Source organism: Chaetura pelagica, unplaced genomic scaffold (genome assembly GCF_000747805.2).
Source record: "Chaetura pelagica isolate M959 unplaced genomic scaffold, ChaPel_1.0 scaffold94, whole genome shotgun sequence".
Lineage (NCBI taxonomy): Eukaryota > Metazoa > Chordata > Aves > Apodiformes > Apodidae > Chaetura > Chaetura pelagica.
The window spans coordinates 871,029-887,461 of NW_009952881.1; the positions used below are offsets into that span (position 1 = coordinate 871,029).

At 36.2% G+C, this 16,433-nt stretch overlaps 1 protein-coding gene across 1 annotated transcript; it reads right to left on the reverse strand.

Moving 5' to 3' along the window:
• Positions 1 to 1,485: 1,485 nt before the first annotated feature.
• On the reverse strand, positions 1,486 to 15,691 carry NUCB2 (nucleobindin 2). The gene is made up of 12 exons (XM_009995394.1): positions 15,548 to 15,691; positions 14,790 to 14,897; positions 13,379 to 13,505; positions 10,688 to 10,791; positions 8,952 to 9,137; positions 8,226 to 8,316; positions 6,836 to 6,894; positions 5,299 to 5,391; positions 4,268 to 4,357; positions 3,572 to 3,742; positions 3,308 to 3,389; positions 1,486 to 1,637 (listed from the first exon to the last, which is right to left on the reverse strand). The coding sequence occupies exons 1-12, from the start codon at positions 15,689 to 15,691 to the stop codon at positions 1,525 to 1,527; spliced, it is 1,368 nt and encodes a 455-aa protein (XP_009993696.1). The 3' UTR covers positions 1,486 to 1,524.
• Between the last annotated feature and the right edge of the window lie 742 nt (positions 15,692 to 16,433).

Here is a 16,433-nt window from a genome sequence, read left to right on the forward strand (position 1 = left end):
AAATTCTCAAATGTAAATACGAAGTGTTAGTAATTGCCTCTTGCCTTTTTTGAGTTTGCCTAAAATATTCAAGTTTTGTTCTGAAAGAAACATCTTTCCATTACAGAGCCTTGTTCTGTTTCTTTGCTTAAAACCCAAATGATCTCCTTAAATGTCACTGTCAGCAGTTAGCTGCAAAACAGGAAGGAAATGCAAAGGGTGCTTGCCAAGGTGTGTATCAGTTCAAAGCCAGCATTATACAATCCAAACAATCCATGTTTTAAAAAACCCACAAAACCCCTAGCAAAAAAAAAAACCCAAACTGGGCTTACACTTTAGGATGCTTTCAGTCTGAAATTAATGACAAGAAGAACAATCACTCAACTTCTCAACATTATAGTAAAACCCACAGGAAAATCAACTTCTTGTTGAAAAGTCTTGGCTTACAATCCTGGTTCGGTATCAAAATAACACAATCAAGTAGCACCCCTGTTTTAGGACTCTTCATAAACTTACTACAACTGCTGAAAGACTAGTAAGAGTTAATAGTGAGACTTTAACAAGTCAAAGATTCATGTTTAAGAGCTTTCTGAAGCACATGGTGCATTTTGACAAACCCAGTATTATCACAGGAGGTAGGATAATCTGTACAGAAAAAGACATTGAGCCTTATTCTGTTTTGCACAATATTTCCATCAATAAGAAAAGCTTACTTTATAACATGCAGAATTTTGAGATCAGCTGGCACCTGATGAGAGAAACAGGGACAAAAGTACTGTCCCAAGAGCCAGTTGAGTATTCAACTGCTACACAGAATTAATCTCGACAAAGAGGACGGTTCTGATCAGTACACCCCAAGTGTATTCCTTCTGAAGGCTTACAGTGAAATTCTTAGGCTTCTGTAAACATGAAAAATATTCACTGTTCCACATAATTCTTTGCTGTATTTAGATTTTAGAAAGTGCAATTTTTCTGTGATTAAGGATTAGAAGTTTGACTTTTATTTGGTCTCAAAGACAAAAGGGTTTGGTAGTGCTGGAAATGGTAGGCCTTTATCTGTGGTCTTCATTTCCCCATATTTTGCTTCTCAGCATTTCTGGAAAGAGTTTCTACATAAAACTAGACCTAACTGACATTCAGGCCAGTTCCTTGCTTCCTCTATAAGAAGATCCCCACTTGTGCCAAAACACAGAATGGCAGACATCTCCTCCCTTTTGGTCAGGGTAGAGTTCAACAACTCAGTCCCCTGGCCATAAAAAACCTTTATTATGAATAGTTTCCTTAATTCTCTCCTCCGTTATAGCCTCTAAATGATCCTCTTGTTGTGTTTCTCACTGATGCACTGGAGAAATTAGTTTATGATTCAAATCCAATTGCTACTTAGTCTTTAACATTCCCAATTATTTTATTGTCTAGGGAAGAACTTGGAGAGTTCCTGTTTCATTCTGATTTCCTGCCCTCCCCTACCCTCCCAAAAAAAGGAGACAAAAAGAAAAAAAAAAAAAAAAAAAAAAAGAAGATGCTATAAAGTTGAGGCACAAGTGGTTAAGGGTGAACTTGATCAGTTCTAGCAGCTGGTTCCTGGACATGTCCTGGTGGTAAAGGCTGATCACCTCCTGCAGGATGTTTTGGTGCATCTCCAACTTTGTGTTCCCCAGCTGTAAAACAAGAATAAAACTATTTGTGAAAAGTGTCTCAAGGAAAGTTTCTAGCATAGGGATAATCAAACGAAACCTTCCAGTTCTTGGGTTATAAGTGGAATCTAGAACTTTGTATGTGACTAACAATGATCTTGGATTGAGATTACCCAATAGACTGCATTATTTTAATACTCAGATTTTCCACTTGGATTACTTGTTTCTGTTTTCTGTGAAATGTCTTTACTTACATAACAATCTCCAAAAGCCCAATGTGTTATTTTTGAAACATATCACATGTTTACACAATCTTTAATCCCAACATGGGAATCTTGGGAAAAAAATAAAAAAGATCAACTCACTCCTGTATTTTATGCCTTACTGTGTCAGCAATACTTACAACATTCTCCCTTTGCCTCTCTTTGAATAATAATAATTTTCATAGTTTGCTGAAGGCTTTAGAACTTATAGGTGCATTTTTGTGATTTTTTTTCCCCTTAAGTTACCTTTAGTACCTCCAGTAGCCTACTAATAAGAAATATATTTGGATCTCCTTAACTCAGTGACTGAGTAGTGACTAGTCCCAGCTAATATAATGAATTCTGATGACACCTGATTAAATGACTTTGCAGAAAGTTTTTTACATTGAATAATATGCATGTTAAATACAGTATGTGCCACAATATTGTCAGTATCAAAACATGTCCAACTTCCAGGGCACCTGCTATTACACATGATGGTTATACTGAATGTGAAGTTCTCAGAACTAAGTATCATAAAATGAAATTACCCACAGACAGTTTTGAAGAAAATGAAAGACAAAATTGAATTGGTACTGAAATTTAATTATTCCTCTCCACAAAGCTGAGTGGTTTAGGGATAGAATTTCAGAGTACTCAACAAAGAGGGCTGTAATCACTGAATATAGCATTTAAGGTTTGAAATCCCATTGTTGGCTCTGCAGGAGCAGTTAAAAGCTTCCAGCATTCAGAAGGCTGCCTGGATGCAGTACAAAGTCTTATGTTTGAGATGAATGTCAAGAAGTTCTTGAGTTCTACTGGCAACGTTATCACCTATGTTATGACAATGTTAGCACATGGAAGCCAACAAAGCCATCTTAGTTTCAACCTTTCTAGAGCAGAAGAAAAAGGTAAGTTAGGATGTATAGGAGAGCAGACCCACTGCGAAGCACAGAAGAAACATGGACAATGTGTTATGGATAAGAAGTACTAATATATACCTGACCATTTTCTTGCCACCAATGAGCAAATGCAATGATTTATTATGACATGATTTCTTCTGAGAATGCTGAAGCAACTAGTCATTCATACTGTCTGAAACTAACTTGTGTCATGTTATGCCAAACTGCTGGTAAACTGGCCACAAAGGATAAACTTGCTGAAAGCATTTGAATACTTTGCTTTGTTCTGCAGTCTGAGACCGGCAACACAGCCACACAACAGACAGACCTGGGCATTTGTATGTCTCAGTTCTTTTCCAGATGCTCAGAAATCCTTCATGTCCTAGATCTCAGTATTTTTAGACAGACAGGCACAACTAAATCCTTCTGCCTCTCTACAGAGATCACTAAACCCACACTATATTAACAGCATCAGAAAATACAATTTTAATGTCTTTTATATCGGAGATCTTATTTTAACATTTGTGTATCTACACAAAAAGATACATACGGGGCTGGAATTTCAGTTCTCCACCTGGTCCTGCAGGAGGATTTCCTTGCTGTAGTTTCTTTTGTTCCATTTGTTTTACAACCTAGTGAAAAATAAAATACTACAGTTGAAAAATGCAATTCTGTCAACTTTCTCTGATGTGACATAAAGGAAAACACTTAAAGCAAATTTTGCAGCCATTATGAAAAGTCTTTGTTAACGGGAATACTACTGAGTTGAGATGGTTGCATTGTTATCATCCTGAATTATTTTTTTTATGTGTACCTGCTGAAGCTCTTGTTTCTGAGCCTGAAGCTGATCGTGCTGCCTTTGTAGCTCTTCCTTTTGCTTCTGAAGATCTTCTGCCTTCTTTCTAAGTTCATCTTCCTGCTGCGAAATATGACTTTCAAATTCTTTCAGCTCATCTTCAGTGAAGAGCTGCTGTTGATCTAGTGTCTGCAAGAAAATAAATATAAAATCGAATACTTATGCATATATATTTATCATCATCCTGATGAAACTATTATTAGCAGAACTGTACAGTTCACTAAACAACCCTCAGAGTTTTCATCAAAATACTTGGACATTAACTGTAAAGGTTAGTACACTCAAGGTAAGACACCACCAAAGAACTGTTTCTCAGCTATTTTCTCAGCAAAATTCTACTACATATTTAGAGGTAGAAGAAAAAAATTCCTCTTGCTTCCAGCTGAGCTCTTACCTTCCCTTTAAACTGATTCATAAACAAAGTGTCAATTTTCTGTTTGAAAAGCATGTGGGAAAAGCTCTTCTAGAATCCACAGGGTGGCGCAAGACCTTGTCTATTTGTGTCTGGACCATGAAGATCCCGTTTAGCTAAGGCATTTAGCCACACATACACCAAGACAAAATTGAAAAAAAGCAAAGCTCAGATATACGCCATTTGGTTCCTGGTTATAGGGATATAATAGTAGCCCCTGTGTTGCACTCTGAACACATTACCTCCCAGCTGTCTGGCTCCAAAAATTCTTTTTTCTCTGTAGCTCGCAGGAACTCTTCCAATGTCACAAGCCGGTCCTTGTTGATGTCAACCTATTTGAAGCAAAAAATTAAACTAAACCTAAAGGACAGGTTTTGATGGAGCTAGTGTTTCATTTTATTATGCAAGCATCTTAAAATACAACAATTTTCTTTCTTAACTGTCTCATTTTCAAGTGAGCAGCTGCGTCATCTGAAAAATGCTCTCACAAGCTCATATAGCTTTAAAAAAATGGAAATAAAAAGTAAATCCTCACATGTGAGTTCAAAATTCATTGGCTTTATTGGAAACATTATTTGTGGTCACAGCCGGCACACTATTAGTGTGCATGATTTTTTTTGGAGCAAAATGTTTTGTAGCTTTCTGGTAATAATTTTGTAATGACACTGTGAGACAGAGTAATCTTCTCTGTTGGATAGGGAGGTTTTAAAACATTAAAAAAAACCCAAAGAACCCAAACTGAATTGTATCAGAAGCCTTTAAGATGATAGGAGGAAATGCTTATCTTTATGGGAATGGAAGACTAGGCTTGCTCCTGGAGAAGGTTTAAGAAATATAGTTGAATACAGAAAAGATGCAAGCGAAAAACACAGTGGTTCAAAAGATCCTCTTCCCTTTCCTGTCAGAACCAGTAGAAGTATTCACTGTCATGGATGATACCTTGAACTGAGCCCCCTTCTGAAGGGACAAAGTGAGCTATGTGAAATAAGACTTTGCTCAACTCCCTCATACCTAAATCTTACCCATTTGCCAAGAGCAAAAACATATTTAGAGTGTTCCCTGTTTGACACACTCGCAGGGCATATCTACTGAATCTCAGCATTTATGTTAGGATATGGGGACAGGGCTCGAGAATTGTAACTTTAGGTGAATCCCAGCACAAACAGCATTCAGTGTGATAGCTCATCCCTTTCTGCTGTACTTGAACAACTCTGCATGGTAGAAGGACTCTTATTTCTTTCACACAGAAGGCAACTGGTAGCTCAGTCCTCACCTCATTCATTACATGTTCTCTCATTCTTAGCCTTTCCTCTTCCATTTCAACCATGTCATCCTCTTCATTTTTGGGATCATAAACTTTTTCGAGCTGAAATTTAAAAGTAGCAAATGTTAAGTTTGGAGAAAGGGCTGCTCACTCCAATAACAAAGCATATTTGGAACAGTAGTGTGAGACATTGTTAAAAACATGAGTTCACAATTTTTTCAAGCATGAGAGAGTGTGTGTGTGTGATACTCTTTTAGCATATTACTTGTTAAGCAACAAGTGAGCCTTTCATTGCTAAGAATGAAGTTTTCAGTTAATTCATGTAGTATGTTGTAATTCAGTGCTATGTACATTACAGTAAAATTGACCTTGATGTGCACAGTATGATACTACATCTGATTCAAAACAGGCAGAGTTTCCACATGGTTCATGGAACAGGAGAGAGTAGCTTTTTCACCAGAGCACACAGCTGACCCTGTATGTATTCAGGATATCACGAGACTAACTGAGCGCCTAATTTAATGGTCCACTTCTCTTCTTGCACAACGTCTTTCTGTTGAGTTCATGCTTATTTGCTTCTACTTAGCTTCTTTTGTAATATAGGTTTGCTTGCTTAGCCATAGGTCATTATAAGGCCACAGGCTATCTTCATTGTTTCAGGGGGGATTATGGCAAAATACTGTTAAAAATCTTTATTTGCAAATTTAATTTATTCAGATATTTACAGTCGTTTCAATTTAAAAGCTTCTATATACACTGCATAGCACATTTCCCTGACTTATGAGATCTAGAAAAATTGTAAGACTATGTATTGACAGCCATAGTACTGGATCTCTGAATGGGAAATTTAGGGATTATTTTCTGCTACACAGAACTAAAATCTACTGGGGAAATGAAGACCAAGGCCCTTTGCTTACTGATTGATTCTGCAGTTTCCTTCACTGTAGAAGTTTAGGACATTGCTATCATTACCACTCTGGTGACACAGAAGTATGAATATTTGCCTTTTCAGGGACAACAAACCAAGGCTTGAAGAAACAAAAAGCCTACACATGTGCTTCAAACTAGCCAGATAAAAAATATGGGAAACTTCTGTTGCCACTTCCACAACATGCTGTCTTTGAGCCCATTTGCATGAGTGTTACCCTTCTTCTCTCAACAAATTTGAAGACTTTGCATTAGTAGTGAATGAGCACAGCTACCCAGCTTCAGTACCTCTATCAGGCTGCATCTAGCCAGAGCAGGAATGCAGCTTTCTGCAATGCAATTTGTACAGGTATTGCTATCCTGCAGATTAATTATAAAATCTCAAAAAAGCTTGTGGCAGAGAAATACATGAGCACTAGATTTCTGGTGTCTGAATCCTATGCTTCAACTACTTTCTTTTCCCTGCTGTGTTTTTACTCTTTTGTAGAAACACTGAGGATGCACAGAATTTGAGTACCCTGATTTGCAGTCCAAAGCCCCCAAATATACTTGGAAAAAATACAGGCATCCCTGTAACCATTTTACTGAAACAAGTTAAGTTTCTGAACTTTTTATTTACCTCTTTAGTAAACAGAGCTTCTAGTTCTTGCTCATCCAGGAAACCATCATTATTGACATCTACAAAAAGAAATGTTGAAAATACAAGTTCAGTATGTACAGAAAGTATTACATGTAATAGTTCTCCCTGATTAACAACCTCATTTCCCAAGATGCTGGTAACATAGGCAGTTTTTTCTGTTTAGGTTTTTATCAGGCATTGGCTGAACTGTGTGGCTGTTTCCGGTTGGTTGGACAAGTCTGGAGCAATCTCCCTGCTTCCTAGATTAGCAAACTGAAATAGGTCACAGCAGGATTGCACAGAGTGCAATTGCCAAAAAATATTTCTGAGAACAACTTGTCCCAATTTAACAACTAAATTTGTAAACATATTCAGGAGTAACAAAAATCTGTAGAAAAACTATGTAAACCAACAGTATCACTCTCCAAAAATCCTAACTAATTATGTGAAAAATCTATATAAATATACAGCTTTTAGAAGAGATCACTGTAAAATGACTTTTCATGACACATATAAAGAGAAGAATACTTGATAAATAATGATTCATCTTTTATCCTGCATTCTACTCTGAATTTTGTTATACTACCTCTGAAATTGAAAGAGAATGTCTACTTCAAATAAGTTGTATTATGCAATATTTTTGTTCAACTGCTTTTAAGTTTTTTTTTAATATACTAAGCTCTAAGGCAAAGGGTTATTTCAGCTATTTCTGGTTTTTTAAGATGTGCATAAAAAAGCTACCAAAAATTTTCAGAAAATTATCTTTGAAGTTCTCTGTCTAGAAAGAAGAAATAGGGTTTAATAACTACAATATATTTTTATATAGTTTATAAACCAAGATAAAAATTCAGACTCAAGCTGGAATGCACTTACTTTAGTTAGATTATCATCTTTGGGATTAGTCAAATTAATGTACTGCATTTTGGTTTTTGCTTTATTAAAAGAACCTGCAACTTCTGAAGAGGCTTGGCACTTAATATGACCATTCCAAAGATAAGGGGTGTCTGGCACTTATCTGCAGAGATGATGAGAAAGTAGTTTTTCCCACACACCCCTCTGAAGATTTATTCCTAGTACATAGTGTATAAGCAAAGTTATAGTTATGGACAGCCTCCCATATACCCATACTTCCCTGAGGAATCACTACTGGCTATTGGCTGAACAATTTTATGAGTAGTCAAACAAAAGTCTGTTTCCAATTTTTAAACCCCACTGAAAACTTTGCAGTCAACTTACAAACAGTACATAAATATTTTCTCCTCTCTACTCTTCAGATTCATCCAAATTGCTTGAGGTATAAAACTTCATCCTAGCATACGACAAGCTTTCCCACAGCAGAAGATAACAAAAAGTCACTTCATTTTTCATTAAATTAAACTAAGCCTCTTACCGTGTAATTTGAAAAATGTTTTGGGGTCAAATTCATTAGGATCAAGTCCATCTGCTTCTTCCCACACCTCTTTCAGTTGGTCTTTGCTTCCCTATAAATTGGTTACAAAGAAAAACTATTCAAACTATTATATATCTGTAATTTTTCTGCATTACCTTTGCATCACAGTTTCTCTGAAAGGGTTTCTTTTTCTCATTAGTTACATTGCAAATGGAATAAATGGAATTTTCTTTAATTCCCTTTTGGTCAGATTTAATACTTTCATTAGACAGAAAGGCCCAGGGAGAGGGAGAGTCAAGGAAAGGCTTATTCTGTGAAAAAGAACACCTGTAATAATCAGTCATGGCCACACAGACATATCTAGAAAAAAAAGCTGAGGGGAGTTAAATCAGTTTCTCTTATCTAGAGTAAATGGTGCTGTGATACAGTTCCTTGCAGGCCAGGAAAGCATCCCTACAGTGCTGAATACCATTCTGCCTTCCAACCCACCAGTTTTACCTTTTCTGTAAATAATAATTCTGCCAGCAAATTGTGTAACTGCACCAAAAAATGAGGTATATGTAGGAACTTTTCTAATGCTCTCAGCAGTGTCCTGCAGTCTGCTCCCGAACCAATGAGAAGATGCAAATGCTGAGAACCACCCATATATACCCTTTTCTTTTTAACTTTTTCTCTCTGGAAAGGAAAGCTTCCTCCGAATCACATAAGAACGGACTGTGGCCTTACAGGATGGTGAACTTTAGGGTGATCTCCATGTTTTTTCTTCATCTCCTCAAATTTAGATTCTTCTCGCTGTCTCTTTTCTTCATCCAGTGTTTTCAAATACTCTCTCCTCTCATGCTCTTTCATCATCTCGTATTTCTTAAACTCCTCATGGCGGGTCTTATCATAGTTTTCCAGATCACTTGTAGCCTAAAAATATATGTAGACATATGATTATGCCACATTATTATGGTAACACCTAGGCATTAAAAACACTGTATTGTTCCGATCTGTGGGCAAGGCTGGCCATGCTGCCATTCTCCTTTTCAACAAGAGGCAGACTAGATGGGGGTTTCCTTTCACATGACACTGATGCAAAACCATCTCTCCTCACTTTGTTATTTTCACAGAATTTGCAAGTGTTCAACTGCTAGACAATTTTCACAACTGCACATTACTGTAAGAAGGCATCAAGTGTCCCTTTACATCAGTTAATAACCAATTAATTCAAGTTAATTTTGTCTCTAGTAACTAAAGCACTGTTTCAAATAGTACCTTTAATGCCTTGTCTATGTCAGAATAAAGACATATGTAGCTTATCCTACAGTTTAATGAAAAAAAGTGCCTTCATTAACAACTGGATTTAGTTTGTAGTATCTTCATATGCATTACATTTAAAAAAAAAGCAATTATACAGAGGAAAATGGTGTGAGGGTAGGATTTCTGACAAGTATTTGTACAGAGTTGAGAGATGTATCTCTGACAGCTCAAGGTATCAAAGGATGTTTTGGTAGTGCTTTCCAAAGCAACATGTTCATACTTGATACAGTCACTCCATTACTTACATTTTCAATTTCAGATTCATTGTACCTTTTCAAAAACAAGTCCAAAGCAAAGACCCCCTAAAATGCCCATTATACTCTCCATATCTCAGCTGAGAAATTACAAGAAAAATAACACTATAAGAGAAAGAACTGCCCTGCTGAGGATATGCTTTTCCTAGCCAACCAGAATTTTCCCAGAAGTGATGCTCAGAAAAGGCAAGAAATTTTGTAACACCTATATAAAAATAATTTTCCAGAAAATTGAGATAAAATTTTCCTAGACTAAAAGAAAAAAAAATCCACAAAAATTACAGAAAGCTTAAAATCCACGTTGTCTTTCAACTTCTTTTGTAACTATAAAAACTGTCAAATTCTCATGCCAGACATGCAGTGCTCTCTGAAGCATATCTGAGACTAAAGAGAAGTGTTTTCCAGCAGTTGAATATAGCCATGCCCAGCATATGCAGTTTCAAATACTGGTATCTTAAATGCTGTGGTTTTACAGCTTGATGTATATTTAAGTAGACCCCAAAATTCAGATAGCTCATTTTGGTATGATTATTTATGACATTCTGTGAGACACCTAACTAATTTAGAAATAGCAATCAAAAAATGCAACTGGGAAAAATGTACCTCTATCGATACTGTATTTTATTTAAATGCTCCCAGAAAGGTGTATTTTATTCCCAAAGTTCTTTGTGCTGGTACACAAATAAAAATCCTGTTAAGATGTTACCCCAAAACTGATGTGCTCTTTAGTATAATGCACACTGCCAACAGCTTTCAAGTGTGCCATGGAGACAACTTAGTTTTCTCCTGAAAATGGAAACTGCATGTCATTTACAAAAAAAATGATATATATAAAAGGATTTGCCTTTAACTGAGAAAAAACCCATAATAACTAATACCAAAAAACCCACAGTATTTAGCACTTACTGCTTTGATCAACATATCTAAGTCTTTAGGCTCAAACGTATCAGGATTTTGATGGTTCAGGTGTTCAAACTGCTTAAGGAGAGACTGATGGTCTATACCAGTGTCTGAAAGAACAAGATACAAATGTAAAATATTAAAATAATTTTGACATCAAATGAGATCAGGAAGTTAAAAACTTCCATATAGGAGTTTGTGATGTTTCGGTACCTGAGCCTGCCAGAACACTAGATAATTTTTTTCATTGTTTGAGGAAATTTTAGCAACACTTCTATAGTTGCTTTTTCTGAAGGAGATCGTCAAATTGGACAGCAATCTGCACTATATTCCTTCTGAGGTGTCAGTGTTGCATTGTACACCATCATTTAACATGCACAAATTAAGGCTTGTGGTCTAAGCAAGGAAATGTACAATCAATTTAAGCTCCACAAAGAAAAACGTTTTATTCTCCTTTGTATAAATGAGGTATCTGAAGTCACGTCCAGTACCAAATCTAAAAACTTGCATCTTTTTCCAGAACTGGGAGAAGTCTGACTCTTCTACTGCCCTTAACATTTTGCAAATAACTTCCATCTGGCCATGTATGTACAATATGGTATGAAATTATATCAAATCAGATAAGCAGATACTCAAATTTCGTTTGTGCAAAATGAGATGTACATGGCAGTGGAGAGCCAGGTTCTATGTCTAAAAGCTTCAAATATTTCTCTCCTCCTTCTGACAGGAACTGAACCCACCAGTTTCAATACACAATGCACTAACAACAAAACACTTTTCTACAACAGGCTTTCCTAGCTGTTACCATGGTTTTTGACTGCTAACGCTAGATAATAATGCTCTCTTAAGCAGCATACACTTTGATGTTTATAACAATTCTGACCAACTTTTACTAGATGGCTTAGCAAAGAGGGTTTTATTTGTTTAAAAAAGTGGAAAACAGAATTCTGAACATGTTGTTATTTGGTAAACTATCTTACAAACAATGCTGTGTTTCTATTATAACAAAATAGCAAACACTGGCTGGGGCAGATTTCAACCATCATTCTTCATTGGTGAGATCATAAGTTCTGTTGAAATATATGCACTTTAGCCTGTTTTTGAAGCATTTTTTGCAAGTGTAATACTAGGCTGTAAAACAACAAAAAACCCTCAAAACCTAAAAAAACACCCTCCATACCCGTTTTCCTCCATTGCTTACATTTGAAGGAAAAAAAGCCATCTATAACAATATTTACTTGACACATGACTATATTATCCGAAACCCAACCTCTAACATTCTTATGTCCTGTACCAATCAGTCTAGTCAGACCTTGGTGCAAACATTTAAAAGAACACTGGGATCAGGACTGAATAATACGCAGGAATAAGAGGAGCATGAGACAAAACTCTTGCCAGCTGAAGAGACAGATACCTGAGAAAGGTCTGGCAGGTATGTGAGGCAATACCCTGACTTCTCTGGAGGGGCTACCACGAGCCTGCACTTTCTACTTACCAGACAGCTGTACTCTCTGGACTAGAACTTTTATTAAAGAAAGCAAAGGACAGAGGGTGATCTTATGCCCTCAGCCAACTCTAAATTAGCACCTAAAGACTTCATTGGAAAAGCACTACACTATAAATCTCTGTTTTTCCCAAAGTAATCGTATGCTTTTCTGACTCTAATAACATCCCCATAAACATGTACTTGCACACGCATACTTCTTCAGTCTACTTGCCACCTCTAAATTCAGCTTAGCCTAGGAGACAGATACTTATTCTTGGAGTATTTTAAATTGACACATCACTTATCCAGTATGATCCTTCCCCATAACTTAACAAAGGTATAATAATAATCTTCATAAGCAAATTAAGCCCTTTTTGTCAGACCTTATTTGTGCAAATAAGAATTTCAGAAACAAGATGATGCAGTCCATCATTAGGATCTTTGTTTAAGAACAACTAATTATCTTCAAAAATAAACCTCTAATAAGAAATTTACAGAATTACTTCTAAATGTAAATTTTTAAAAATGTCAGTAGTAAGAAATAAAAATGGATAGCACCATTTCCCACACATACACACAACAATCAGAATAATTAGAAACCTGTATACTCCATTAAAAGAAATTGCCTGAGTTTGTACAATTTCATTTGCAACTTTAAAAATGCTACGTAGAATTTTTTTCAGTCCAACTGTTTTTCTTTATTCAGGAGCTTCAAATTTCCCCCAAAATAATAAATATCTTGTAAACTGAAATGCTGAATGTTTATTATAAATCTGTACTATCATTGATAGAAAGAAGGCTTAGAAAAAGGAAAACTTTTGTCTTACTTGACTGCAAAAAAAAGAAGTTTTCTACCCTGTAAAGCCAGGAAAAAGCTATGTCATGTTCTGCTTTTAAGCATAGTACTACTGTTACTAGTTTTCAGTGAGTATAAATTGATACAGTACAAAATGGAGCCTGAAAGATGATTAGAATCATATGAAAGTCCACTGACAGAATCAAGTTTAGTTACATATAAAATACAGATGGCTTTCCCTTCTCCCCAGTTTCCTATAAATCTAGGTGTTTACCAGCCCTAGTCAAGCCCAGAAAGGGGCTATAGTCAACCTATAGTCATTATCAATGACAACAAAGCATAACTGATGTACTTTGGACATTTCTCCAACACAATTGCATCTGTTAACTCAGCTAGTTATATTTTGCATTCTTACCTTGAACAGAATCCATTTTAGCTTTAATTAACATTCTTAACCTTGCCACCTCTTGTCTTTTTAGTTCATCCAGCCGTGTTCTCACATGGTGGCTTACTAAATCAAGCTCTCTGCTTAGTTTTCCACTCTGTCAAAAAACAAAAGTTATGCACAAAACCTAGAAGAAAGTAGCCATTAGAATTCTCATTAGACATGAGCTGCAAGATAGCAGACTAGTGGCAGCCTCTGGCAATACTGTAGCCCACACTGTAAGAATCTCAAACTTTTTCCAAAGAGCAGATTCAAAGATTCAAAGAATTTTTTTTAAGTTTATGGCTACAGAAACAGAGAGGAATCCAAAAAGTTTTCTGAAAGGATGATTTCTAAGTCTCTTGCTTCTCCAAACAGCAAAAGCATGACCTTGAAGCAGCAATACCTAATAATGTTTGAGGAGTGATAAATTTCTTGATCAAATGTTCTCAAATTAGTTCAAAAGAACTGTGAGATGCAAACGAAGTGCTGTTTTCTGCATCCACTTGATGAGAGCTATAACTTGAGAGAAGCACAGCAACAGGCACCAATGTGTATTTCAAGAACATTTATTAGGATCCAGAAATGCGTAGTAACCTTCAAGCGTTGCACAGAAAAGGAGTCAAAAGCTGCCAAAGGCAACACGAGGGATTAAAAGGAAATGCAAAAGGCAGAATGACTATCACTTCAGTCTGTTTCCTACCTGTCCCTTGCTGAATTTCTAGCTCATAAAGGGGAATACAAAACAGCCACCACCTAAAGCCAGAAACTAAAGTAGAAAAGACAAGAATGTGGTGAGGTTTTGAAGAGAATGCTATATAGACTGGCACAAAAGAAAGGAGAGCGTGGAGAAAGCTACAGGTCTATTTTATTCCTATGTACACTGACTTTACCTCTAGTACAACTCCTCAGTTTTCCCAGACTTTAAAACCTGATTTTTTTGCAATTCTCTTCCATGTCATCATATTAATTTGTGACTCACAATCTTAATCTCAGAAGAAAGATAAACCTTTACGTTCAAAACAGTGTTCCAAATTACTCAGCAAGCAATAGTGAGTGAAAGCTGGGTTGTAGCTTTTTGGTGTACAACAAGCTTCATGGGGTCTGAAGCTGGCTTTTTAGTAGACAGGCAGAAGGCAAAAGCTATGCATTCAAGTATATATTGTTGTGGGGGGGTTTTATGCTATGGGATACTCTTTAATGAACAGAAGTTGTGCTGTCCCTTGACTAAAGACAAAGGTCTGGTAAGAGTTAACCACCTAAGTAAATAAAATGAGAGGAAATCTAAGCTCAAACAAATTGAGAGGAGTATGAAGAAAGAAAAAGAAGAAAGAATAAAATATACATAGCTCAGGATTATGGATTTAATTAACCTTAATTTAACTCTTTTTTTTGTACCTACCTTTATTTCCTCTATGTCAGCAGTCTGGAGTTTCTCCCTGAAATGTTTATCTGTTTCCAAGACATCTATTACTTGCCTGAGATATTCATCATAATAAAGTCCTGTATCCTTCAAAAAAAAACATGAAATTGAGAAAATAATATACTACCAAACATTTAATTTCGTTTAAATACAGTGATTAAACTGAACTTCAAATCTCAGCAACACAGGCATTATACTCTCTTATGTATCTTTTGTTTTTTTCAGATTTGCATCGTTGCCCTGTTAGAACTTATGTTTCATTTGTTTTAGCAACTAATAAGGAAGAGGAGAAAACTGTTTAGGAATCCATGTCATACACAAGCATCTGTCTTGTTAATATAGCCTGTTTTGTTTTTTTTAAACAGTGCAATTCATTCATTACTGTTCTATTTGAAACATTAAACTGGAATAACTGAGTGAAATTTCCTAAGTCATCCCTTGGTTGCTTGAAATAAGTCTCTGTGGAACAGTAAGCAGTTCTTCCTGCTGTAAACTGGGGAATTCCTTCCATGTACCACCCTACCTTTTGCAGCTCATGACAAAAAAAAGAGAACAAATTGAAAGGGAATGTCACAATAGTAGATGGTAGAATGTATGACAATACTGCCTAATACTAGTTTCCTTCCTGCAAGAAATTCCAGTAAAGAACATCAACATTTCAGGAAGGGGGTTTGCTATAGCCAGATGACTAACAATTAGGAAAAAATGCTTAATTAGGTACATTTCATTATACTTACTGGATTTTCTACTTTCTCTCCTTCTACGTGGCCTTGTCCTTTAACTTTTGTCTTATCTATGTCTATGGGTACAGCTTCCAAGGCCATTAGAAGACATGTCATCAGCAAAATGCACTGTTTGGGCAGGACATTTAGCCACTTCATCTGAAATGAGACCAAGTCAAGATAAATTATGTTAGTTTACTGTGCTGATCAGAATTTTTTTACATTCTTACAAAGGTACCTGTAATAATCCACTTCCCACATGTTATACTGCTCTCAAATAACACTAAAAGTCAAAGAATTAAATACAGTTCTCATTTTTAAAGGCCACTATTACACAAGCACATTTCCTCAGATTATCTTCCAGTTGTGTGGCAAACCTAAGTTTTTCTGTAAATGGTGAGAGGTTTTTAACAATGCTCATACACTTGTTTAGGATGGCCAAGTCTTGCATCATTAATACTGACATTCCTACTTTGATCACGTCCTTGCTGAAGTTACTGGCAAACTCCTACAGATAATCATGGACACTGAAATCAGTGTTGTAATGCCCATAGTTTTTATATTTCAGCAATGGATTAGTTTGCCTGATTTGTAGTCAAAATCCCATCCAAAATTAATTTTCAGGAAAAACCTTTTCCAATCCACGTCATATCCATATTTCGAGTTGGCAGAGATTCCTGAAAAAAGTGTTCACACTACCTGAAATTGTTGCTGGGACTTTATTAGGCCAGTCTCCTCTAGACTTTCTTTGGTATCTTATGTGGGGCTAACTTGCACATAGTTTGATGAACAGCAAGCTCTGTCTTCTCCCCCTCTATAAAATTCCGTTAAAAGAGGTCAGTTCATTCAGAAACTGGTAAGATGGAATACTTAAACTGTGCTAGTACAGGAAATCCAGCTA